This window comes from Zingiber officinale, chromosome 11A (genome assembly GCF_018446385.1).
Source record: "Zingiber officinale cultivar Zhangliang chromosome 11A, Zo_v1.1, whole genome shotgun sequence".
NCBI classification, from domain to species: Eukaryota; Viridiplantae; Streptophyta; class Magnoliopsida; order Zingiberales; family Zingiberaceae; genus Zingiber; species Zingiber officinale.
The window spans coordinates 34,782,345-34,808,670 of NC_056006.1; the positions used below are offsets into that span (position 1 = coordinate 34,782,345).

The following is a 26,326-nucleotide window of genomic DNA, read 5'->3' on the forward strand; positions in this document are numbered from 1 at the left end:
AGGTCCCATCTCGTGAGCTTTGCTTCGGAAGTTCCTTCGTGTAGCTCCAGGAACTTCTCCCAGAGTTCCTTTGCTGATTCATAATCTCCGATCCGATTGACTTTTTGGGGTGGAAGTACGCTGAGCAGGTGGAACTTGGCTCGTCCGTTCACTACGAAGTCTGCTTGCTCCTTCTTGGTCTATTGGTATTCTTCTTTTTCATTTCCTTGTGGGTCTTTGGGAGCTACAAAATCATATTTTATAATTAAAAGAATCTCAAAATCTATTTTAAAAATACCTCCATGCGTTTCTTCCATGTTATGAATTCTCCCTCGAACTTCAGTAGATAGATGCTCGGTCTGATCATCATCTCGGTGCTTCAGTCGGTGGTTAGTCCTTCTGACGCATTCTGGCTCTGATACCAATTGTTGGAGCAGCGGAGCTGGCAAGAGGGGGTGAATTTCCTGCCAAATAAAAATTAACCTTTCCCGATCTTCCAACTCGGATTAGTATCGCAATTATAACAAAAGAAACTGAACAACTAAAAATAGAAGAAACTAAAAATTAACTTGGTTACAACTAGATCATTATTAATCCAAGGCAGTGAAGAGCACTAGTAGATCCCCTTTATTGCAGGCGGAGAAGCCTCTTCCAGACATTGACAGCTCAAGAAATAGACTAGGAAATAATACAAGAGTTGTAGTTACAATTGTGCTTTATTTTCTAGCTCAAGGGGCCATTTTATATCTCCTGGAAAATTTTATCCGAGGGTGGAAGACACCTTCAAGAGGGTTCAAGGACCCTTCAATCGGTTAAGCTTTATCCCTGCAAAGATAAAACTTTATCTTCGCTAACAGCTAACAGAAGGCACATTCAAGAGCTGGAAGATGCATTCGTACTGTTCATTAAAGGCGTCTTCCAAGCCTTTGAAAGCACCTTCAATACTGTACACAGAGGCACCTTCAAAGTCTTTGAGGGTACCTTCAGTACTGTTCATCCAGAAATGGTTAACTTCCCTTGTTAACCATTTTTCACTCCATTCGCTTGGGTGATCCTTCGGCCATCCAGAATTGAGCTCACTTGAACCTAACTCCAGCCTTCTCCTCAAGCAGCCTTCCTCCCCGACTTCTCATCCCTCAGACCACCGTGTGTGTCCTTATCGCCCGCCGATGTACTCTTCTGCAGCACTTCGTTATTTTGATGCACCGAGTCTGTCGACTCCCTTCCTGTGTCATCCTTCTCGCTGGTTGCATCATCCGCTCGACTTCTTATGTTCCTAAGCTCCTACACTTAGACACAAGGATTAAACACAACAGGACCTAACTGAACTTGGTTGACCACATCAAAATTATCTCGGAGTACTTACAAGTCAGAGTTCTATCTATTTGGTGAAGAATCAGGTGTATCATGCAAGAACCAAAGACATTGATATGAGGTTTCACAAAATTAGAGAGCTAATAGCTTCTGGAGAAATTCAACTCGAGAAGTTTCATACTGCAGAAAATGTTGCAGACATATTGATAAAGCAGTGTCCACAGAAAAGTTTAAACATTGCTTGAATTTGATCTATATCTCTAGGTTTAGAGGAAAAAAAACTCAAACCTATAGATCCAGGTGGAGTTTTGCTTAGATACTTGTATTCTTTGAAGGGTAAATATTCGCCAAGGTGGAGATTGTTGACAGGTGTCTCATATCTAAATAAAGGTCAATGTAAGGACGTCATGGGAAAAAAATATGTTACAAAAAAATGTAACAGAATTCTATTATGATTTTTCATAATAGAATTCTGTTATAATTTTTAATAATAGAATTCTATTATGATTTTACTGGGTCTGGGGTTTAGAAACTATATATAGGGAATATTGTAAACTTATTATATTATGAGAATCATTTAATGTGATTTTCTTGTGTAGAGAGAATTCTAATAAAGCTTCGGTCATTTTTGTGGAGTAAGCACGACGCCGAACCACAGTAACTCTTCTTTTCTTTTTCTTCTTCTTCTATTTGTGTTTGCTCTTTCTTGTGAGTCTTTATCTCATTACTCTGCACGATCTCTTTCTCTCTTCCTCTTCTTCTGCACTAGAGGCTGAGAGATGTTGCCTCCCCTCTTTGTGCAACAATTCTATTGACCAAAACACACATAATTTCACTATCCTGATTCCACGAATACCTTATGTTCAATTGCTTTATCGTTAATGGCACGACCACCATTCCCTGATTATTAGGTGAAGGCTTTCTTCGTTAGCTAGTGGAGAACTTTAAATCTTCATGATTGACCCTTCTTGTATTCATCATCTCAACGTGCTAGATCAAGTTCCCATAGACAATGCAAAATAATGCAACTAAAACCAACCGCTAAGATGGAGGGTTCAATCGAGGGACAACTGTACAAAGGCTAAATAATGTGGAGGCAAATGAGGGGTAGAATGATTGGCCCAAACAAGAGACATCCAACTTGCACACATTAGAGAAAATGTCAGAGGGTGCAAGACATGATCCCGACAAAGACCCCTTTAATTAGGTTTGAGGCATATGAAAGGGAAGAAACAATAATGGGGTTTTACATTACCTTTTGGCAATGGTAATACCTAGTATTTATATGCGATGGGTGTAAAATACGATAATTAAATAATAAGTATTATTGGACAAATATACTTATTGAATTTTCTGGAAATATTTAGAAATTTTTTAGATTTAAACGGAGTCCATATGACACGTTTAAGGGGATGAATCAATTAGGCTTAGTAAAGGTTTGTTTAGAATAACCACTTAAGTGGGAGTTGATTGATAAATCAACTTAGGGTTTAATTAAATTAAATCTAAGTATATATTTAGTTTCTTCTCACCTCCTCATCTTCACCCAAACCAATTCCCTTTTCTTCCTCACTCTTCTCGACGCTGACTTCTTCCTCCTCCCTCTACATCATCGGCGCATATCCACCATCGGAGCTTCGCGAGGGAACAAACTGACAACGTCGGCGCCGATCTTCACCCAATCTCCTTTTCTTCTCCCTCATGCGTCTCTGCCGACGCTGTTGCTCGATCACGACGACATCACTTGACCACTGCTACCTCCTCGCACCAGGGCATCGCCATCCATTTACAAGGCCGAGCTTAGCCTGGCAAGGCCATCGTATTTCTTTGCTCCAAGCCGATGTCGGGTTCCTCTCGTGATCTTGCTGGCAGTCGAGCCTTCCTTCTGCCATGCCCTAACCTTAGATCCATCACCATTGCCGACTATGATTGAGGGAGGAGGATAGCCATCAAGAGGGGATCACTATTTCCTTCAAAGCAATGTCCAGGATCTTCATCGAGCGGTAGTGGATCTATGTGGAGAGCTCCCTATTCATCGTAGCTACACTTGGGATCTCCACCGAATAGTTGCAGATCAAATTGGAGTAACAAAACTAAACCTGAATAGAAAGTGAGTTATGCTTAATTGTTAATCTTGGATCTGATTGTGGTTTTGAGTTAATTCATCTATACTTAGTTGTTTATTTTGGATTGATTTGGAGATGTAGCATATTTGAAATTCAATAATATGTTGATGATGGATATTTGATTTTATGATATGTTGTGGTTTGGTTAACTAGTGGTTGGTTGATCAGGATCATTATCAAATTTAAGTTAATTGAAAATTGAGGTAATTTCGTGTATGAACTAGATTTGATTTTAGTTGTGGAATGATTATGGTTGCTTTAGGTTGAACATAATCTAATCATTTGGATGGATTAGATTAGGGTTAATGAGGGGATAAATCAAATTTAATTAAGGAAGTGATAATGTTGGATTAGACCTAGCTCAATCAAATGGATTAGATGAATTGAGATTGAGTATTAGATTAATGTTTTTCTTAATTAGTTTTGAGGATTTTATTTAGCTATTTAATTCATATGAACTTAGCCTCTTTAGTTCATTGAACTTAGTGCATGGTTGTTTTGACTGATGGATTATGTTGCTTTACCTTAAATATGTTCGTTTGTTATCATGCTTGATACTTTTCTGCTTGATCTTAGAGATGATCTAATTATTTCATATACAGTCTTGGCTTTGGATATCTATATTCTGTTGTATATACACATATTGAGTATGTACGGTAGGAGATTTATTGTTAACTGTGTTAATATGTTGATTATGCATATGTTGTTGAGTGTACACATGTTTGGTATGTATTATAAGAGTCACCATGTTGACTATCCATTTGTATGTTATGTGTGCACACGTGTTTGGGGCATACTATTGGAGGAATCATGTTGATCATACCTATGTTGTATATGCATACGTGTCTGGTGTGTACTATCAGAGGAATCATATCGATTATACTTATGTTGGGTGAGCACGTGTCTGGTGTGATTCTTGGAGGTATCATGATGATTATACTTATGTTGTAGGTTGTGTACGTGTGTAGTGTGTACATGTCTGGTGTTGCTACTTATTATTTGTTGATTAGTAAACACTTGTTGGATTTACTTGAACCTATAGACTCAGGTGATTGATAAATCATGTATTGGATGTACTTATGTGGATTGGGATGTTGCATTGATGATGATCGTATCGATATTATGATTATTTACATCATATTCATCATTACACTATATGCATGTTGATGACTATTGCTCCCTTGTGGTATGAGCAAGTCGACAATCATATATATGCATACTAATGGCCATTGCTCCATTGTGGCATGAACTAGTTTGACGATCATTACTCCCTTGTGATATGAGCTAGTTTGATGACCATTGCTTTCTTGTAGTATAAGATAGCCATCAATCATGTTAGCTACCCATTCGGCCACTGAAAGAGAGTGGTAGCTTGGAGTATAATTAGTCCTGTCATGCTCACTCGGCTGCTCAATGTCATACACTATCCGCCTCGGCCACTCGAGGGTAGTGGTATCTAGAGGATAGTACAGTTGTTAGGGGGCTACAGATATAAGCAATCAAGGACCCCGACACTATGTAGTTAGATAACTACTTAGCGAACTATCCACCTCGACCACTCTGTTGTGGTCTCTGGAGGATAATACAGTTGTCATTGTCCCATCCTCTTGGCCACACAAGGGTTGTGGTGTCTTGAGAGATGGGCGGGAGTGACCATATTGCATGCACGTGCATATTGCATATGATACACGATGCATCTTTCAAGGATTTATTTGTATTTGCTTATGATTGTTCCACATGCTTGAGATATAATTGTTGCATATAGTTGTCATGCTTCATTCATGTTTATTTATCATATATGTATATACTGTCAGTTATATTGCTCAGGTGTTATGAGCAAATTTATTGCTCATCCCTAGTGTGTTTATTGATTATTATACTGTATGTATTAATTTCAAATTAGGTATGTGCATTTATTATGTCAGTTATAATTATGTGTATTTATTATGTCATATATGATCATGTTCTTATTTCTCTACTAAGAATGTATACTTTAATCTCCACGTTTTATATTGATCGTGCACTATCTTATCTATTACCCGTTAAGTCACTCACACTCACCACCCCATTTGTGTATTATCTTTTTCCTCAGATAGCAGGTAGATAATTATGGAGTCGCTTGGAGTATCCTGTCTACCGATTCCATGTCACATTTGAAAATAGTCTTTACTTCACTTTTGCTTTCTTCCATGCTTCCCTTATGATTTTAGCATTGCATTAATTAGATTTTGACTTGATATTTAACCTCGTGGCTATTTTACCGTTTTCAGTATTTGTTGTGTTTAAGCCGTGCTGACACACATTGTATTATTTTTTATTGTGAGATTTTCCTATGTCTTCCGTTGTATTTTTGTTAAAGCCATGTGGGCTGTTTATTATTTTATTTTCTATTCCAACCATGTAGCTGAGTATATAATTGCATGATTGTTGATCCAACCGTGTGAGTTGCATATTAAACAGTGTGATTATGATTTATTTTCAATCATATAGGCTGTAAGTTTTTATACTTATACAACTAAGTGACTATGTATCTAGGTTTCATTTGTTACTGTTAAGAGGAGTTGTAGTCTTTTTATCGGGTAGGTATTCCACTAGGATGTTACAATGGGTTTGGCGTATCCCACATAGATTGTCATTGGGATCTCTAGAAGAACTACTCCATTTGATAATTTTAAACCCTAGTTGTTTTAATTCCCACTATCATAGTTGATGTTATCTGCTACACCATGTAATGCACAAACCCTTATTCCTTAAACGGCGAAGATTATGAACCTTGTTTATTTTTGTCGAGATCATGGGCCCTTAGAATGGACGAGCTTCTTAAAAGAACCAAGGAAGCTCGACGCAAGGAGCTCGATTTGAGGGATCAGCCCGAGGTGTTGACTTCTAGTAAAAATTGATATATTTTGTCGACTCCGAGCGAATGGCCAACCAATTCCCGGAGAGAGCTCGGTTTGAGTTGTCAACCTCAGTAATCCTATCAAAATCAACCACCCTAGCATGGTTGCTGGCTTGGCTAGAGCCAAGTAGATATGATTTACCGACTGGGCTCAAGATGCATATCATGGAATATCCATACCCATGACTAAATACTCTCTTAAAATCATGTTTTTCAAAACTTAAATCATGTGATCCACAACCTATTAGCTAGATACCTGGGTTAGCAAAAAAAAAACAACTACAAAACTAAAAAAATTCCATAGAGAAAATGTACTATAGACTAAATACATCAAGGTAGATCACAATTTACATAGCTTAAGATCAACAAACTGAGCACTCAAAAGGTACATAATTTACACCATTACAAGGAGAGATTTGCAGCATAAGATCAAGGAAGAGGACAGGCATCTCCAATTAGCAAAGGTTCGCCCCAGTAGCAACAAAAATTAGTCAAGCTAACCTTCCACCAAATTGGCAACTCACTTTGCCAAGTAACGATCCACAATAGGTTTAACATTTGCAGGCGCAAAGAACCTTGCCTGATTCAAGCAGTGAAACCATATTAATTCTTGTAAAGAATAAAGTTTACAATAACGTACTAATTAGTTACAAGGGACCATCAAGTAAACAAATATCATATGAAAGAAACTAAAACTATCAAAACAAATGTTTGCATTTAGATGGGTAATAACCATGATCTAGAGATATTTCCCACAAGCTGTCACACTTGGCAAATGCCAAAAATAGTGTTAGGTTAACATACCAGAAATGGGCAACTTAAATGGCTAACATAAGAACATTGTATTGGGGAGATAGGAAAATGTCCTGTATCTTCCTATGCTTTTCATAGTTGAATGGGTGCCATGTGCAAGAGTAACATGAGGAAATTATTGTCCCCACTGGTGTTGTATAGTCGTAAAATACTCAAATGAACAAAAAGAGGACCAAGGTCCAAATTCCAAATAGAACAAATATCATGAAGGTCGGCTTCTAAGTGTACATAAGTTGTGTTTCAAATTTATTCAGGAGAAGATCGTCTGCTTCTAGAATTAGTTGGTTGAAGTGCATATACCTTGATTACTAAACAAAAACATGTGAAAGGCAGAATAGATGACGACAAGAAAAAGGAGAAAAAAATGATTATCCCTTGAATCAAATATCCACTTGCCAAAAGAGAACAAACTTTTAGAAGATAGGCTATAAGCTAACATGATATGCAACTGAAGTTAATTGCATTAGTTTGTATTAGAGGCAAGAATGCTATGATATGGTTTGCTTGGATTGATACCATTCGAACACAACTCCTGTCCATGAAGGAAGAATACACTAAATTGCTGCCTCAGTCACCCTAAGATTGAATAATTTGTGACTGATGAATTTAGAATGTGGGAATTTGGAAGTCAAAACCTGTCATGAATGTGTTGCAAACACTTTGATCGAAGTGTTTACAACTTAACAAACTCTGTATGCGAATGAAATCAAACATCTCTAACAAACACAAGATGACATGGGTTCAGCTTTAGTCTAACCCCAAGAAACATTGTTGATCAAATTTAAACAAGACAATCAAAACAAAAATCCCAGATATAAGATGCTCTCGTATTCCCAAGGTTCTCTTATAGCAAGAGTGGAAGAAAGCAAATATCATATCTCAAAAACCCTAGAGACGTTAAAAAATCACACATGAGAAAAAACGTTCACCTCTTTGTTCCCTCTGCCACCAACCAATGGCAATAAAATCCCTCTAGTTTTATAGACCTATTAAATAAGTCATCAGATTTGAACAGTGCTTTCTAGGTTATACTCGCTGGATGCAACAACCACTTCATGATCACTTGTACAACTGTAGATTCACCAATTGGACTAGAGACAAAACTAATAGCATCTACGCCATGTTGGCGCACTTGACAAATGATCAAGGTTGATCATGTTCGAATTGAGTTTTGATGATTGATTATGTTTGATGGTTGAGTGATATGTCAAGTAGGTTAAGGTTGAGCGGAAACTTAATAGTGAAAAAGTTCAAGTGAGTTAGAAGTCCAATGAAAGGGAGAAATACAAGTGGATCATAGTTATCTAGACATTTAGTAGTTGAAGTTCTAGTAGTGTTGGCAATGCAAGTTCTAATAGGTCGAGGAGGACTAGATGCTAGGTACATGATATGAAGTCCGAACAATAATAGACAATTGGATGTCGAGCAATTGATGGGAAGCTCAATAGGTTGTGAAGGATTAGATGTCGGGTAGTTGTTGGGAAGTCTTAACAAGTCATGGTGATTGATGTTACACAATTGATGGGAAGTCTTAATAGGTCAAGGGTAGCTAGATGTGAGGTAGGAATGGAAGTCTAGACATGTCATGGAGGACTAGATGCTTAACAAGAGATGAAGTCCTATCAAGTCATGGTTGACTAAATGCTAGACAAGGTTGGAAATCATAGAGTGGATTCTAGGCAGTAAAAGTCCTGGCAGCTCAAAGGTGGCTAGAGGCTAGGCAAGGGGAAAGTTTTAGCAAGTGAACAATGACTGGACACTGGACAATGAATGAAGTCCCAAAGACGAGGAATCTCTAGGAAAAGAAAGTCTTAATGGGTTGAGATCGACTTGGTACTAAGAAAGGATAAAGTCTTGGTAAGTCATGGTCGACCTATACTAAGCATACAACGAAGTCCTGGAGCATGAGATCTCTTGGCATGATGAAATTTTAGTCTTAGAGAGGAAATTCAGTCTAAGAGATGGTGGAATTGGAGTATTAGTCGACTAGTATTTGCAATCAATTAGGAATTCGACTCAGAATTGAACTTAGGTTAGGAAAAGCCTATTTTAGGTTAGGCAATATGGAATAGACCAATAGTCGACTAGGAACCATGTTTTCAACCTAAAATCAATTGGAAACAATATTAGTCAAATGGGAACAATATTAGTGGACTATAAACAATACCAATCAACTAGGAATAAAAGTAGTTGACTAGGGCCAAAATGAAAGTGATCAAAATGTTTCTTGGTCAACTATGATGGTCGACAAATGCAAGGTATTTGACTAGTGCAATCAATTGATGCTAAAATAAGAAGTTGCTGATGACTCGGGGTGCAAATAAAGCTTTAGTATACCTCACTATCAAACTCCATAGTTCAAGAGATCAAGACATCTACCTTTATGAGCCATATGAAGAGGGTGCTACCCCTACGAGAGTCAAGGAGCCACACTTGAAGAGGTATATCTTTTTCGGCTAAATAAATATCACATTGTATGTTTCAAGTGTAAGGAATGAGGGCACTACAAGGACAAGTGTCCCATATTAGCGAAGGAAAAAACTCAAGTGACACATGAGACTAAGGAGAAGCCAAAGAGAGTCATGCCCATCATACGTAAAGGAGAGGAACACATGTGTGCTTCATGTGCTGCACCCCCGCCCGCTCGCCCGCCCGCCCGCCCATCAGTCTAACATCTTGCACACAAAAAACAAGTGTGTGTGTGTGGTCGTCAAAGTGATTCGGCAAAGCGCCTTCAATACTTAAGCCATGATACTGTTGTGGAAGCAAGAATAGTGATGCATAGTATTAAAGTGTTCGCCTGAAGTAGATAGATATATCGTCGCCTACCTTCTATTTATTGGGACAGGCATCCTAACCCTAAGACCTCTTTAGTCTGACCTCCTTAGTCTCTACTACCTCCCTGGCCATTAGGTTGAGGGGATCATGGGCAGTGGAGGAGCGAGTCATGGGATTATAAGCCATGCGCTAGGGTCACTAAGCCAAAAACAGAATGGTGAGCTAGAGAAATCAAGCTCGACATAGGAAGCTTAAGGAGCTCAATGCATCGGAGGGGAGAGCTCTGGGAGCTCGAAGTGAAGAGCTCGAGGAGCTAGGAGTGGGGTCTCAGGGAGCTCATTCTTAATGCAACTAGCGATCTTCTATAAATTTATATTGACGTGTCGACCTAGTGGAGGAGGTCAGGTCGACCAACCTTCGAGAAGATTGGTCATCTAGTCCTAAGTTTTCACATGCATGGGCAGGAGTGCTGGACTAGACTAATGCCACGTATGCATGGCCTACCAGTTGATATGGAGCATAATCAGTATCGAGGGTATCACTTCCTTACAGGTCCATCATGTTGGATGCAACAACTTGGACACGATGGATTTTGTTGTTATCAAAGGATGTTCATATATTCCACAATGACATGATATTATCCACTTTGGGCCTAGACCCTCATAACTTTGCTCTTAGGCTCTCCCCAAAAGGTCTCATGACAATGGAGATATCTTATATCATTTTAAACCCATGATCTTTTCCATATCTTTCCAATGCGGGACTTTGATTAAATCCCTAACAATACTTCTCTCAAATGAATGACTACAATTACTCTGATGGTTCGGGCTTCCTCACGAGCATTCAGTCACCCTAACTTGCTTCAGGCCTCCCCGCGAGCATCCACATCTAGTCACCTCACCCTGACCTACTTCGAGTCTCCTTGCAAGCATTTGGTCACTCTGACTTGCTCCGGTCCTCCTCGCAAACATCCGACCACCCTAACCTGCACCAAGTCTTACCCGTAAGCATCCGGTCACTCTTGACCTGATCCGAGCCTCCCCGCGAGCATCCGGTCACTCTTGACCTACTCCGGGTCTCTTCGCGAACATCCAGTCACTCTTGACCTACTCCGGGACTCTCCGCGAGCATCTGGTCACCTTGATCTGCTCTGAACCTCCTCCCGAGCATCTGGTCACTCTGAGCTACTCGGAGCCTCCCTATGAGCATTCGGTCACCATCTAGTCATCCTGACCTGCTAAGGGTCTTCCACGCGAGCATCCGATCACTCTTGACCTGCTCTGGGCCTCTCCACGAGCATCCGATCACCCTGACCTGCTCCGGGCCTCCCCGCGAGCATCCGGTCACCTTGACTTGCTGTGAACCTCCAGCAGCTTCATTCAAGGTCACCCCACATGGAATCTAATCTGGACCATGACTCTAATATTATTTTTTTATGACCAAAGGATATCCACATATCTTCACAATGGCATGATATTGTCCACTTTGGGCCTAGGCTCTCATGGCTTTACTCTTGGGCTCTTCCTAAAAGGCCTCATACTAATGGAGATATCATACATCCTTTTAAACCCATAATCTTTTCCATATCTTTCCAATGTGGGACTTTGATTGAATCCCAACAGTATGTTTGGCACTTGCCTAGAAGAAAATGATAACGGTGCATTTTAGTCATACATAGAAAACTATACAGTAAACATCCTATGTAAACTGTAGTGCTTAAAAAAATAGTTTACTTAAATAAATCAAGATTTATCTTACAGATTGATACTACAAGGTTTAAGTAATTAATATGTTAATAAACCCTGCCTAATTTGTTAGCAATCCAACCTAACTTACCCTTTTAAATACATGCCTTGGGTTTTCGTTTTGACTTTTCCCTCTTCCCTCACCTTAAAGCCATCAGCCTCCCCACACCCCCATCCAAACCCCAGCAACTTTGGAAGAGATAGAGGAAGATTTTCGTCGGAACTCTTAGGTCATTTTTTTCCTCCGTCTCGTGGGTTACTTTCCGTATGTAAAACACCAAGGCAAGATTTCTAATATTTGTTTCTACACTAAGACGCGGGTTACTTCCCGTATGCAAAACACCAAGGCAAGATTTCTAATATTTGTTTCTGCACTATATGGATCATAATATGAATGTTTGATGTTTGATGCATGTTTTATGGACAATGAATACGTTTCAATCATTGCGATGTTTTAACGAAGTTCTATGACCTTTTTACTTAGGAATTTTGATGCTGGAATTATTGCGAAGTTGGTGCTGCCGTAGAGGATTGGAATCAGGTTTTTGATGCAAATTTGTCAATCGTTGATTTGAAAATTTGTGATTGGAATTTCTGTTAAATTGCCACCACCTTAGAGGTGTGGGAGTGAGCTTTTTGATGCAGATTTGTCGATGTTTGGTTTGAAAATTCGTGGATGGATTTTTTTTGAAATTGCTGCCACCTTAAAGGTGTGGAGGTGAGATTTTTGATGCAGATTTGTTGACGCTTGGTTTGAAAATTTGTGGCTGGAATTTGTGAAATTACTGCCGCCTTAGAGGTGTATGGGTGAAGTTTTTGATGTAGATTTATCGACGTTTGTTTTGAAAATGTGTTGCTAGAATTTCTGTGAAGTTGTTGCCACCTTAGAGTTGTGGGGGTGAAGATTTGTCGCAAATTTGTTGACCTTTGGATTTAAGTTAATTGTTGGAAATAGTCCGGAATTGTTGCTGCCTTAGAGACTTGAAAGGGGATGGGAGGGCACGGGGGCAGGATCCTTATCACGACATTTCTATTTCTATTTACTTCCCATCTATTAGCACCTCGAACTCTATTATCATAATTGTTAGTATGATGTTGATGTACGCAAGTTGACTGTTTGTTTTAGCATGTAAGCAAATCATTTGATTTATCTAGTAATGTCTTTCTATGCATGAAAAGTAATAATATCTTGTTTTAATAATGTGAACTGTATGTGATAATGTGAAGGGTAGGGGAATCCGACTTAAGAAGGATCTGGTGAATCTTACTAAAACAAAAGAGGTTTGGGAATCCGGTTTAAGAAGGGTGTGAAACTTATTAAAGAAGAGGGGTTTGGAAATCCGACTTAAGAAGGACCAGTGAACCTTACCAACCTAGTACACGGATAAAAGTTTGGCCAAATGCACAGAGGTTGAGGAAAAAGGAGTCATATTCAATGATATGAACTCTGATGTTGAAAGTTAATGTCTGATGTTCTTTTATTAAAGTTTGAAGGTCCATGGGACTAGATGCCAACAAGTTTTAAATTTTAAATGTTCAAGGTATTTTCTTAAAAATATATATATTGAAAAGTTTGTGAATGCATGTTTATTTCTTGCATTAAAATGTTTGAACTTGTTGAGTCTTTTGACTCACTAGATCCATATGGTGCAAGTAGTGAGGAGATAGAGGGTCTTGATGGATGAGCTAGCTTGTACCAAGCAGTGCACACCTGATGGCTTTGTCCTTTTTTATTCATCTTTTTCAGTTTACGTTATTTTCCGCGTTAGGTTATTGAGTTTTCTTTTAGGAGTCGATAACATAATTGTTGGTCAGATGTCGTAGATTCCTTAATGTGGATGGGTGCACATTTGGATCTTTAGGTATTTGTTCACACTATTGATTCTGATGTTCAGATAGAAATTTATTTTACTAATTGTAAGTTGAACATATTTTGAGATACACGATTACAGAGTTGATTTTTGTATTTATTGAGAGTTTTGCACGACTTGTTTTGAAAGCTATAGGGCGATAAAGTTTTAGGTTGTTTCATAAACTATGACAATATTTTCAATGAAATGATACTTTCAAACTCAAGTATTAAAATGCAAAATGCAAAAAGTCCTACATACTTGTATGAACATTCTTTCTGCATCTCCAATATTACCAGTTTGCTTCAATATGATTCCCTGAGAAGGAAAAAAAAACACTCAGACTGATAGATTTCTCCAAATCACATTTGTTTGCAAATTGTTCATGCAATTATAAATAAGGATAAGAGGCACAAAATTTATCGTTTCATCATAAATAATGTAGTACTATAATTCCTAACAGACTAACTAATTTACTCTTGTACATTTCTTCTTTGCCTACAGGTTTTACAGATTTACAGATATGGCTCCTTGAAAGAAAGAATGTCATTGCAATATTTATTTCACTAAAAATTTGGCAATTGTTAAGACTAGTTGATTTATATATGGATCTTGTTTATTTATTTATTTAATTCATTGTTTATTTTTTATGAAGTCACTAATATGCAACTGCGAGTTGGTCATTCAATTGCATAAATATTATAAGATAATGTAATGGATGAAAAAATTAATGGTTTACTATTTATTCATGTAGGCATGGAGCATATGAGTAAGCAAGGAAATCAACTAAACCTTTCAAAATTTAAATTACAACAAAGGCTCAGGAATTGCCATCGAAAATGAGTGATCTTCCCAATAAAAATTTTTATGCCACAAAATTTCAAGTCCATTAACAATGTTGAAATGGAAAATTATTAGGATCAATTATCCTAGTAGTGTCTTCTACCTACAAGTTACTATGGCATTTGGACATGTTAGTTGTGGGTTGACTGAATATGTGATTAGAATTTTTCCTATTCTGGAGGAGGATTTCCTTCCATCTTAGCTAGCAGATATATTTCAATATTTTAAAGGAGGATGTCTCAGTAGAATTCCTTGTTCTGTTCTACCAAATAACGAATTAAGGACTGTCTCTTGAAGCTATAAATATCACAGTATTTTCCTGAAAATTGAAGGAATAAGTGGAATAAAACATACAACTATTATTCTCTTCATGGTATCATGGTATCTGAGCATGATCTGACCATTCATTCCATCAAATTTTCTGAAAAATCAGACATGCTAAATTTCTAAAGTCAGACATGAGCAATGGAGCAGAAGGTGGCTGCTTAATCTCTCAATCTGTTGGTGTATCAGACTAGTACACTGGCTATTACAGTTCACAAGATCAATTGCAATAATTTTAATGAATGGTCACAGTCCATTTTGATTTGTGTGCAGAGACGACAAGGATTACCTCGATGGAGGAGCATCTGAAGAAGGTAGTCAGTTAAAGAATCTGGAAATTGGAGAACATTATGCTGATGTCCTGATTGTCAAATTCCATGACAAACGTAATTGGAGAGAGCATGCACTACAAGACAGCCAAGGAATCTGGGATGCTGTCTGAGGCATTCTAACAAAGAAACATCAGCTATTTTCAAGATCAAAAGAATTACTGTGATATTAGACAACAAGAGATGTCAACAACAGACTATTTCAATATGCTGGCTTGCGACTGGCAGCATCTGGACATTCTCGAAACAAAGTAGAACTGCCCAATTAATAGCAGACAATATCAACAGATTCATCAAAAGAGCATCTATAAATTTATCCTTGGCTTAAATAAGGACACAAATGAGGTTTGAGGGGAATTTTGAGCATTAAATCCTTCCAATTGTTTAGAATGCATTGCAGAGGTTCAAAGAAAGGAGAAAAGTAGGAAAGTAAAGTGTAAGGAATAATTCTCACAATACTGATACTTAGAGCTCAGCTCTTGCAGCCCATGGACCACAATCCAGCAGAATCAGCAACAAAGCAATCATAGATTCTGTGAGCGTTGCTGTATACCTCAGCACATAAAGGAGGCCTGTTAGATGGTTCATGGCAAACCAATAGACTGGAAACCATCATGTCCCTTGCAAGATAGAGACAGCAGAGGAAATCACAACACAACATAGAATCAAACATCCTCTGTGCCAAATCCATTCAACAAGGAACAAATGGAGTTGCTGCAGAAAAAGCCCCAAGAGTCTGGGAAGAGTACAATCAACCTAAGAGGTACTGACACTGTAGCACGAAGAGTTAGTTTTCTAAGGCGGTTAGTGCAAGGTGAAAAACCAAAAGTTTTGAGTTATGTACTCTAAGAGTGAGCGAAGGTTCATTAACGGAAGGGGCAGGGAGGGGAATGGAGGGAAAGAGAAGGGAAGTAAAGTATTTTTATTCTCCTTGTTTGGGAGGGAGGGAAGGTTCATTAACATAACATGTGTTACCATGTTTGGGAGGAAAATGAGGGTAATGAAGGTTAAATATATAAAGTTACAAAATTACCCCCACTTTTATTAAAGACATACGCGTTCAAAAATCCAGTGCATCTTACATACATTTATTAGTTAAGACTTACGTATTCAAGCAATTGTAGCTCATTTGTTAAAGTCGATGTCGACATCAGTGCCAGCATCGAAGTTGGCGTCAAAGTCGGTGTCGGCATCGACGGAGTGCAAGCGTTGGGCGGTGCGAGTTGGGCGGTGCGAGTCGGGCGATGCGAGTGTTTTTCATTGTGACGTAAAGGATACCTAAAACAATGATTTTTAGAATTAATATAATAAAACAGGGATAAAACTGGAACATAAGTTTTTTAAATTCCCCTTACCCTTCCTTACACCCCAAATCGGGGTGTAAGAAATTCTTTCGTTTCATGGGTAAGGAAGGTTAAAGCTTACCCTTCCTTACCTTTCCTTTCCGTAGTTCACTTCCTCTCAAACAGGGTTTCAAGTTTTACTTCCCCTTCTTTACCCTTCCCTCCACTTCCCTCACCTCTTCCCAAACAATGCGTAAGGCATCCAAAGATATCAAATTGCTTGATGCAACCATTTTTAAATCATGCTTTAGTTTGTGAAAAATAAAAAATTGAGTTATGAACTCCGGGGGCATCTGAAGATATCAAATTGCTTGATACACCCTATTTTTGACAATGCTATAATTTGTGAAAAACCAAAAGTTTTAAGTTATGCATTGTGGGGCATCAAAAGATATTAAATTGCTTGATACACCCCCAACAAAAGCAATAACTATTAAGCCTTTATCTCACTTAGTAGAGTCAGTTATATGGATACATTGGGCTCGATCCTCAGCTATATTCTCATCTATATTTAAATGAATTTTATCTTATTTTATCGTTGTTAATCATGTCTTCTTTGGTTTCCCTCTTCTTCACTTAATGTGCATATTTGTTATAGTTTCTCATTGCCTAACTGAGACATTTATTGATTACCTAAGTACATATTCATATTATCTTAAATGTCTCTCGAAATTTTTCCTTAGTAAGCGCATGCCTAACTTTTTTTCTAATATTTTTATTTCTTATTTATCCATCCTCATATGTATGCACATCTATTTTAACATTCTCATCTTTGTGACTCTTATTTTCTACTCATGTGTTCGCTTCATAACCCAACATTTCACTTCATATAATATAATAGGTCTAACCATAATTTTATAAAACTTTAACCACAATTTTGTAAAATTTCCCTTTAATCTTTAAAGATATCTTATGATCACAAAGAATATCTGACACCCTTTTTCACTTCAACCATCCTACTTGTATGCTATGTAAAGCATCTCTATCAATCATCCATCCTTTTGTAGAAACAATCTTAGATACTTAAAGCTCTTAGTTATATATAACTCATCATCTTTTGTCTTAACAATTATCTTGCTACATCCAATACTACTACACTTAAATTCTATATATTCTGTCTTTATTCTACTAAGACAAAAACCTTTTACATCTACCATTTCTCACTAAGATTTGATGTCGTCTACAAATACCAATGTAATGTTTCTTAGATGTGTCCAGCGAGTTCATCCATGACTAGTGTAAAAAGATATGGACTTACAGTTCTAGGATACAACCCTATATTTTTAGAAAATGCTTCAGCTAATCCACCTGTAGTCTTCACTCTTGTCAATATAGCCACATACAAATCCTTAATTGTTTCAATATATGCTATAGGGACACCTTTCTTCTCTAGAATTCTCTACATAATTTCCCTCGAGATTCTATTATACGCTTTTCTAGGTCATACCATGTGTAAGTCTTTTTTTTCCAATACTTTTCAATCAGTTATCTAAGATGTATAACTTTTATCATCGACCTTCCAAGCATGAATTGAAATTAATTTTCAATCACATTGGTCTCCTAATCTTTTTTCGATCACTCTTCCTAAAATTTCATAGTATGGTTCATTAGCTTAATGCCCCTCTAATTCACAGAATTTTGAATGTCTCCTTTTGTTATACAGAGGAACTAGAGTACTTACCCTCCACTAATCAGACAATGTTCTTGAAAAGCGTGTTAACTATTATAAGTTCATATGTTACTGCAAAATCTAATATAATTTTTCCTTCTTCATTCTTGTTTCAAAACTATAACCCCATGCACTTTATCATATTCTTCATTTCTTCCTCCTAATGTCAATTTAGATCTCTTATTAAAATTATCTCGTTTGACAAAAAAATTTATAGTACATAACCTACGTCTTCCCAAAATCTATATTTCGAGTATTCATCTAATCCTACTTGAGCTGCATATATGTTAATTACATTAATAGTTTCTTTTATCACCATTATCTTGAGAGTTATAATCCTATCTTTTTCCTAACTACTACTATTACGTCTCTTAATAAACTATCCATAACAATACCTATTCCATTTCTCATTTTACTCTTTGTGTAGCATAACTTAAGTTCTCTATCATCTTTTGTTAATGAGTGTTTCTACATTTCATATTCCAAATATGAGACAATCAGTATTACTATAATATCTATTCTTATTCAACCTAAAGTGTAATAAACTCTTATATATTTAACACTACATCTAAGTTCTCATAGATATGTAATAGTCCTTGCCTAGATGTTACTGCTAGACTCTGCAACGCGTTCCTTTTAAGGAACAACCTAAGATTAGCACAATGGTTTGATGTATTTATATATAACATTTTTCTATGTTTGACGTTGGCTGCCAACCTAATATAAACCTCTTCCTTTATCTAGAATTAGGGCTTGCCATGATAGAGTTTATTCATCATGGGCGGAGTTTTTTTGGTACACCCTATTTCTTGATGATGTTATAGTTTGAATCGCTGATGGAACTTTTCTTCTCTTAAGATCAATGGTTATTTTTGAAAACATAGTTCTTTTGATTTAGATTTAGTAGTGTTTGTTCTTATCTTGGACTACAATCTCTTGTCAATAGACCAATTAGCCATGACCTCAATTATGCCACTACATTTCTTCAAAATGTGTGTAAACTTCAAGTTTTGGACTCGAGGAGGTTGATTAACAGTTTGTTTGCAGCCACCATCTCTTAAGAGTCATCATTCTAGAAGGACGAAAGAATGTAAATAAATTTATATTTCTAATAATTATTACATGATTATTTAATTCAATTTTAAATTATGTCTTTTCTATATAATTAGTATATGCTTCAATTTTAAATTATGTCTTTTCTATATAATTAGTATATACACAAAATTATATATATAAAAAAGGTAGCTCGGAGCACGAAGCTCCCACCATGCGGGATCCCGAGGAAAGATTCATTGTACGCAACCTTACCTGTTTTTGGCAAGAGGTTGTTTTCCATATTCGAACTCGTGACCTTTTGGTCACAAAACAATAACTTTATCGTTGCGCCAAAACTCCCCTTTATGTACAAAATTATATGATAAAAATTATTATTATATTATTAAATTAAATATTATATTGTTAAATAATTAATCCATGATTATTAGTAAATAATATTTAATGATTAATAAATAAATATTTTTATTATTAAAATAATTTTAGATAATTAACATAGTGATAAATAACACTAGAGTATTGTCAATATCATATTTATACTAGATAATACCAAATTAATTAAGCTATTTCAATAAAATATGTCATTCATATTCTTATCACTTTATACTGATTTATTACTTATAGCATTATGGTTTCTCTTGATAAATTTTATGTAAGTTAATATTTTTTTTACTTATAAATTATATTTATCATATAAAAGGTTTTTGGCATTCTCTATCCTCGTCCCATGTTTTTCCCACCATTTTCATTTCCATTGCTACTCCCTAGTCTTCATAGAGCGTGGAACTTTGTGGTAATTTATGGATGAGCATCTCTCTCCTTTACTAGCCATTGCCAAGCCTCAAGGTCCAGTTTCAAGTCCTTGCATGCCACCCACATCATATATTATGGCTAAGCAGTCACCAAAATTGTTGGCTTTGAGATCAATCAACAAATTCATCCAAGTTTCTTAAAATGGTGTCTGATTTTAAATTGATTTTGAAAGGATTTCATGTGATTACATTTTTGACATACTTCGAAGTGATATTTATAGGTATCCAATCTCTCAATTTTAATCCAAAGTGGTTGACTCAGATATGAATTGGCCGATCTTGCTAACCAGGCTGGAGATATATAACTGCAAGTCTAGGTGTAAGTCTAGGGTTGAGCCTATATCATACTCAAAATTTTACTATTCTGTCACAACCATCACTAGTCCCAAATCCAGCTTTTAATTTAAATTTCCTTGTCACTTTTCAACAGAAATTTGCAAATGCATTATTACTTCACATTCTTGGCATAGCTAGTTTGCCATTGTATTGTCATTAGCTTTGCATTCCATTTCCTAGGTTGTTTAAGAGGTTGTGCTTGAACAAGATGGTATAGGTTGTAGTTGATATGATAGTCAGACATTTTAATGACACTCGAGAGCTAAGTTCTCATTTTGGGACAATGGTTCCTCCAATGTGGTTAGGTTGGAATAAGGTCTTTTGATGGTTTGGTAATTTGATTTAAGTTAGGTGTGTATTTGATGAGTTACACTTAAAGTGTGAAGGATATCATGTGATTTGGAGATTAAGACCTATGTATATTGATCGATGTTGTATATTGGGGTGGATTGATTATATTGATATGATTTAGCCTTTAAGTAGGACTTTATTATCTACGAAATTTCATCCAAAACTCTAGGGGTATTTGATGGGAGGGTGTTGTTTTGAGGTCTGGCCTTAACATTTGAAGGGTTAATCCAATGTAAACCTTAATTCACCCTTGAACACGACCTGGGTTGACTAAACATTAGAGTTTAGTTGGCCAAACAGCACCAATCGACTATTAACAAATGGTCAAGCTGACTGAACCAAATTTCAGCTTCATGTTCCAAGTTTATAATGGTGAGAAATCGAAGGTTGCTTGACCAACCTTAGTTTTTGGTAGACCAAATCACCTAGAAGTGACTGTTGTAGCTTTATAAAGGTTGTTTGGTCAATATTTTTGCACCAATACTTACAAAAAAACATTTCTAATCTTCATCATACTCTAAGTGCACAATGGAATACCAAGAGGCTTTGGAAGCAAAAGCAAGGCTTTATATGTGGATTTAAAGCTCTTTTCAGTAACACTCTTTAACTCACCAAGTTTAGATCTTTATCTTTTTTGGGATAAGTTTGAAGGTATTTAGAGTTTGTTTACTATTAGAGGATATCTAGAAGCTTTTGGATTATTTAGGATTGTAATCATTCACTAGAAGGTCTCTAGCGACGACCAAAGCTTGCCTAGGACAATAGAGGTAAGTTGCAGAAAGTGAGCAAGGTCTCAATGGATTGTTTGGGTAGACAACATATATCCCAAGGGTTTTCTTGATTTAGGGAAGATTCTAGATTAAAAAGGGTAATGTTAAGGGCTTCACTAAGTGCTCCAAGCTTGTAGCTGTGAATTCTAAAGTCGTATAGTACTCACTCGTAGAGTTTACCCCATTGTTTCATTTAAAGGTGTTGGATTAGCAAGAATGACAAGAAAAGATTATCCATTCACCTCCTAATCAAACCATAGTTCCAAAAACCTCATCCTTATAGTAAATCCATAGTCGATTATATATTATACCCAAAATTAAGGGGTAATTGGCAACAATTATTTGTTTTATGGTTCTTTAGGCTTGATGGATGAATTTAAAGTTAAATCAAATTTATTTAAGGCTGAATTATTTTGTTTTAGGCTAATTTTGATGTTTATGGGGAGTATAGATGAAGATTGGGAAAAGCAGGAGGTCTGCATCAAGCTATTGTGCTTTTCCAAGAGATAGGCTAATGCATTAGAAGAGCAAGAAGCCAACTATTGCAGCTAGGTCAAGTGCAAAGGCAAAACATTATGAGTCTAGGATCATCTGGCTCAAACAAGGTATGGCTCAACTATTTAGTCACTAGGTAGCTAATTTTCTGAGCTAGTCAATTAAGGCATAACATGATAATCAAGTTGTTATGCACATCAGTTTAATTTTCTCTTTCATACGAGGAGAAAACATATTGAGATTGATTGACATTTCGTCATAAAGAAGATTCTCACCTCTTTAGTTACATAGATCAACTAGTAGATTTGCTCACTTTCTTTGAGAGGTTTTAAACTTTAGTATATTTGAAACAAATTAATTTTTTATAATATTTATAAATCAGCTTGAGGGAAGAATTGAGCACTAAATTGTAAATAGATTGCAAATATATCAACTTGAGGAGTAAAGGGGAGTGCATAGGAAAATACCCTAAGAATTATATGCACTTTAATAGAATTGATTCCCTATTGTCTCACCACAAGTGCACAGTTAAGTCGTCACGTAATAAAAATATCGATCCACAAGACTGTTGATTAAGCACTAGTCGAGTTTGCAAAGCAAGTTATCTAGACAATCGAAAGTTGTGTGAAAGCTTAAGAACTAGAGATTAAGAGAGAGAGAAAGAGACAGAGAGCGCGAGAAAGAGAGAGAGAGCAAGAGAGAGGTCGAGAAAGGGCTTAGAGCAGAGAAGGGAAGGCAAGTAATCGAAGGGTGAAGTTGGATTTGGAGGATGATTCTAGGATTTTGGTTTCACTTTGATGCTAGTTAATGTCCCTATGTATTATTCATCTCCTTAACACTATGCTTACACTCTTGTAGGGATTCTGACTAAATACCGGCATAACCCCACGAAGATTACACCGGAGTGTTTACACCATTGAGCTTCAATTCCACAAAGTAGAAGATATAACATAGAAAGTCCGGTTCAAAGAATACCCCCTATCATATGAGGTCCCATGGTCATACAGTCTAGATTATACATGTCACTTCTTAACATTGAATTGGTGAAAATCCATTAAACTCTAATTAGTTAATCCTTTATAGAGAATTGGTCCCTATTTCAAGGTGAAACTCTAGAAAGTTCGGTTAAAATGATACCCTCCTTCACTAAGGTCTCACATCCATTTGCATTCATCACATACACATTTCATCAAATACAAACAAGGCTCACAATAGAACAAGTCATAAGCATATCATAGAACAAGGAAATAATCAAATATATAGTTCACACGTCAACATCACATCATAATTACTCCCTACATCCTAAAATTCGGAGGATCTACTCCATGGCAAAGGAAATACAACCAAGAGATAAGAAGAATATCATTCTACAATCCAAAACACAAGATAGAGAGAGGAGAAATGCTTATCAATGCGTTGTCGGTCTTCTTGGATGAAATCCTTGCTCCGGAGATGGACGAATTGTCAAGATGGATTAAGATAGTTGCTCTAGGGTTTTCCCTAGAGGGGAAGAGCTCTCCCAAAGAGGGGGACGGAGTCCCCAGGTCCAAGATAACCCAAAGAAGGGCTTTCTTGACCCTTTTAAACCTTCCATAAACTTTCCAAATCTGCCTCCTTTATAGGGCTCTAACAAAATGGAATTTTCACCCCTTATACCTAGTTTTCTCAGGTTGAACTCTGAACAAAAGTTGCACCTCTTGAAATTATCTACATTTTGATAGGTGGCAGAGCTCGTGGCTCTAACTGAGCCGAAAGTTATGGTGGTTCAAAGTTTAGTCTGTAATTTGGATGAATGACGCGACACGGCTAGACCCGATTTTCTCGGGTTGCACTCTAAAGCAAAGTTGTAGATCTTGAAGTTACCTATATTTTGATATATAGACCGTGCGGAAAGTTACGACCTTTTTATTTTGGGTCTGCAGTCTAGACAGACAACACGATATGGCCATGCCTAAGAGGCACGGTTGTGCCTTTTAGCACGACTGGTTTTCTCAAGTTGCACTCTAAAGCAAAGTTGTAGATCCAGAAGTTATCTATATTTTGATATATGGCACAACCCGTGGCTCCAACCGTGTAGAAAGTTACGCCACTTTTAAAAATGGTCCACAATATAGTTTGGGATTCAACACAACTGTGCCTGGGAGGCACGACCGGGCCATATCAGAAATGACACGGTCGTGCCTTTTAGCATGGCCAAGCTGTGTTGGAAGCAGTTGGAGTTTTAGCATTGCATTGGGCTTGATTTTGCCCGACGAACACAGTTGTGCCGCGAGACATGGCCGGAACTTGTTTCACACCACATGGTCGTGTGAAAAGACATGGCCATGCCATGATTCTTTCTATGGACTCTGTGAAAAGACATGGTCGTGTCAAAATACACGGCCACTCCATGAAACCTTTTGTGAAGTCCTCCATAAAAAGACACGGCTATGTGAAAAGACACGGCTATGACGTGATTCTTTTTGTGAAGTCTAGTGTGTCTTTCATGAAATCTTCTGTGGAGTCCTCTAAAGTTGGCATGACCATGTCAAAAGATACGACAATGCCATGGTTGCCTTCACTGTCCTTCTCCAAAATTGGCATGACCGTACTTGGGAGGTAAAACGATCCTAAGTTTTTTTTTTTTTGTTTTTTGTTTTTTTTTACATTCCATGCACCATATAACATTCTAATAAATAAGAAAACTGTTTGTAATTAATAAACCAGTCAAGCATCCTGCGGATCTAAATTGACTACTACTTTATTCTCTCTAAATCATAAATGTTTTTTATTTATTCTTTATGCGGAATCGGAAGGTCCTTGGGAGTGTACTGTCCAACCCAGTCTAGTCAAGGGTCCAAGCCTCCAACGTCATCTGTTCCTTCACCTGCCACAAACCAACAAAATTCCTTGACCAGTCGCATACATCATTAAATCTACCTTTACCTGGAATTTATTGTCAAACAAACAAGTAAGCAGACATATAGGCATTTTTTTCATAAAACATTAAACTATGAGTATCACACAACATTATTTTTTTTTTGTATCCTTCAATCATTACATTATATAGCATTTTCCTTTAGCATTTATCGTATATCATTCTTAGGTGGAGATGCATTAGTCATTCTTTATCCTTTGTTCGATTGATCAATCTATTTAACCTTGGTATCAGGTGGCAAGGCGTCAGCAACTCTTGTCACTGGCCGTGGCCAAATATAAAAATCTAGTATTGGGATCCCTCCGGGGCCTTCTCCCGTAAAGGGGTCCCTCTGGGGCCTTGGCCCTCACAGAATTTCCATTAGTCCTCATCATCATTGTCTTTTTTTTTTCATCATTAAATAAGCATTCATACCATTGATTTAAATAAGGCTAACATAAACATGTATGTCATTAACTACATGAACTCAATAAACATGGATTTCATTAAGGCTAAATAAGCACGATTATCATTTACTACGTAAAGCTAATTAAGCAATCATACCATTATACTACACGAGGCTCAAATAAGCATGTATACCATTCAATAAATAAAACTAAATAAGCATGAGTATCATTTATCACATAAAGCCAATCAAACAATCATACCATTAATCTATATGAGGCTCAAATATGCATGTATACCATTAACTACATAAACTCGATAAGCATGGATATCATTCACTAAATAAAATTAAATAAGCATGAGTATCATTTACCACATAAAGCCAATCAAACAATCATACCATTAATCTATACTAGGCTCAAATATGTATGTATATCATTAACTACATGAACTCGATAAGCATGGATACCATTCAATAAATAAAACTAAATAAGCAAGCATGAGTATCATTTTCCACATAGAGCCAATCAAACAATCATACCATTAATCTATACTAGGCTCAAATATACATGTATACCATTGACTACGTGATGCTTGGTAGATATGAACATTACTAACTACTTAAGGCTAAATAAACATCCACACTCTTAGACCTCCTCGAATAACAAATGACCAATCATTTGGCAAAATCTGTTGCCACCCACACACACTTCAACAACTTCTCAAATCTTGCCGCAAATAGCCCAAGGAATCCTTCCAGAAACCTGCTACTTGTAATGCCCAACTCCCCCTCAAAAACTTACTGCTCATGCCCTAATTTCCCATCAAAATCCTGCTGTGTATAACCCAGAAATTTCCCATAATCTGCTGTTCTTAGCCCTCAAATCCCCCTTAAAAAAAAACTGTTGTGGATAACCTAGAAATCCCTCAAAACCTGTTGCGTATATGGGTTCAAAGGAGCAGAAAGAAAAGTTGGGAAAAACTACTGCGAAAACAGACTTAAAGGAGTGGAAAGAAAAAGGTTTAAGAGGTGCCTTGCTCGGAGGCTTGGTGTTGGCGCAGGTGACGACGAGAAACAACGGTGGGGCGTCCCTTTGGCCTCGTTCTTCCTTCCAAGGTCGAAGCCAAGAGCTCTCCCTCCCCCTTTCTTTTCTTCCGCCGAGAGCTCTCCTTTGTCTTTCTCTTTTTTTTTATTT

General features: G+C 37.0%; 1 protein-coding gene across 7 annotated transcripts in view; it reads right to left on the reverse strand.

The window, feature by feature from the left end:
• Positions 1-6,602: 6,602 nt before the first annotated feature.
• LOC122032514 overlaps positions 6,603-26,326 on the reverse strand; it is a 126,560-nt gene continuing 106,836 nt past the window's right edge. For 3 of the 7 annotated variants that reach the window (XM_042591816.1, XM_042591815.1, XM_042591813.1), the window contains 2 exons: positions 13,766-13,822; positions 6,603-6,898 (listed from right to left, as the gene is read on the reverse strand). In XM_042591816.1, coding sequence (XP_042447750.1) covers positions 6,839-6,898; positions 13,766-13,822 — 117 coding nt within the window. In that variant the 3' untranslated portion in view covers positions 6,603-6,838. Of the gene's footprint in view, positions 6,899-13,765; positions 13,823-14,960; positions 24,696-26,326 lie in introns of all 7 variants that reach the window. The other 4 variants (XR_006126115.1, XR_006126116.1, XR_006126117.1 and 1 more) reach the window with 3 other exon arrangements.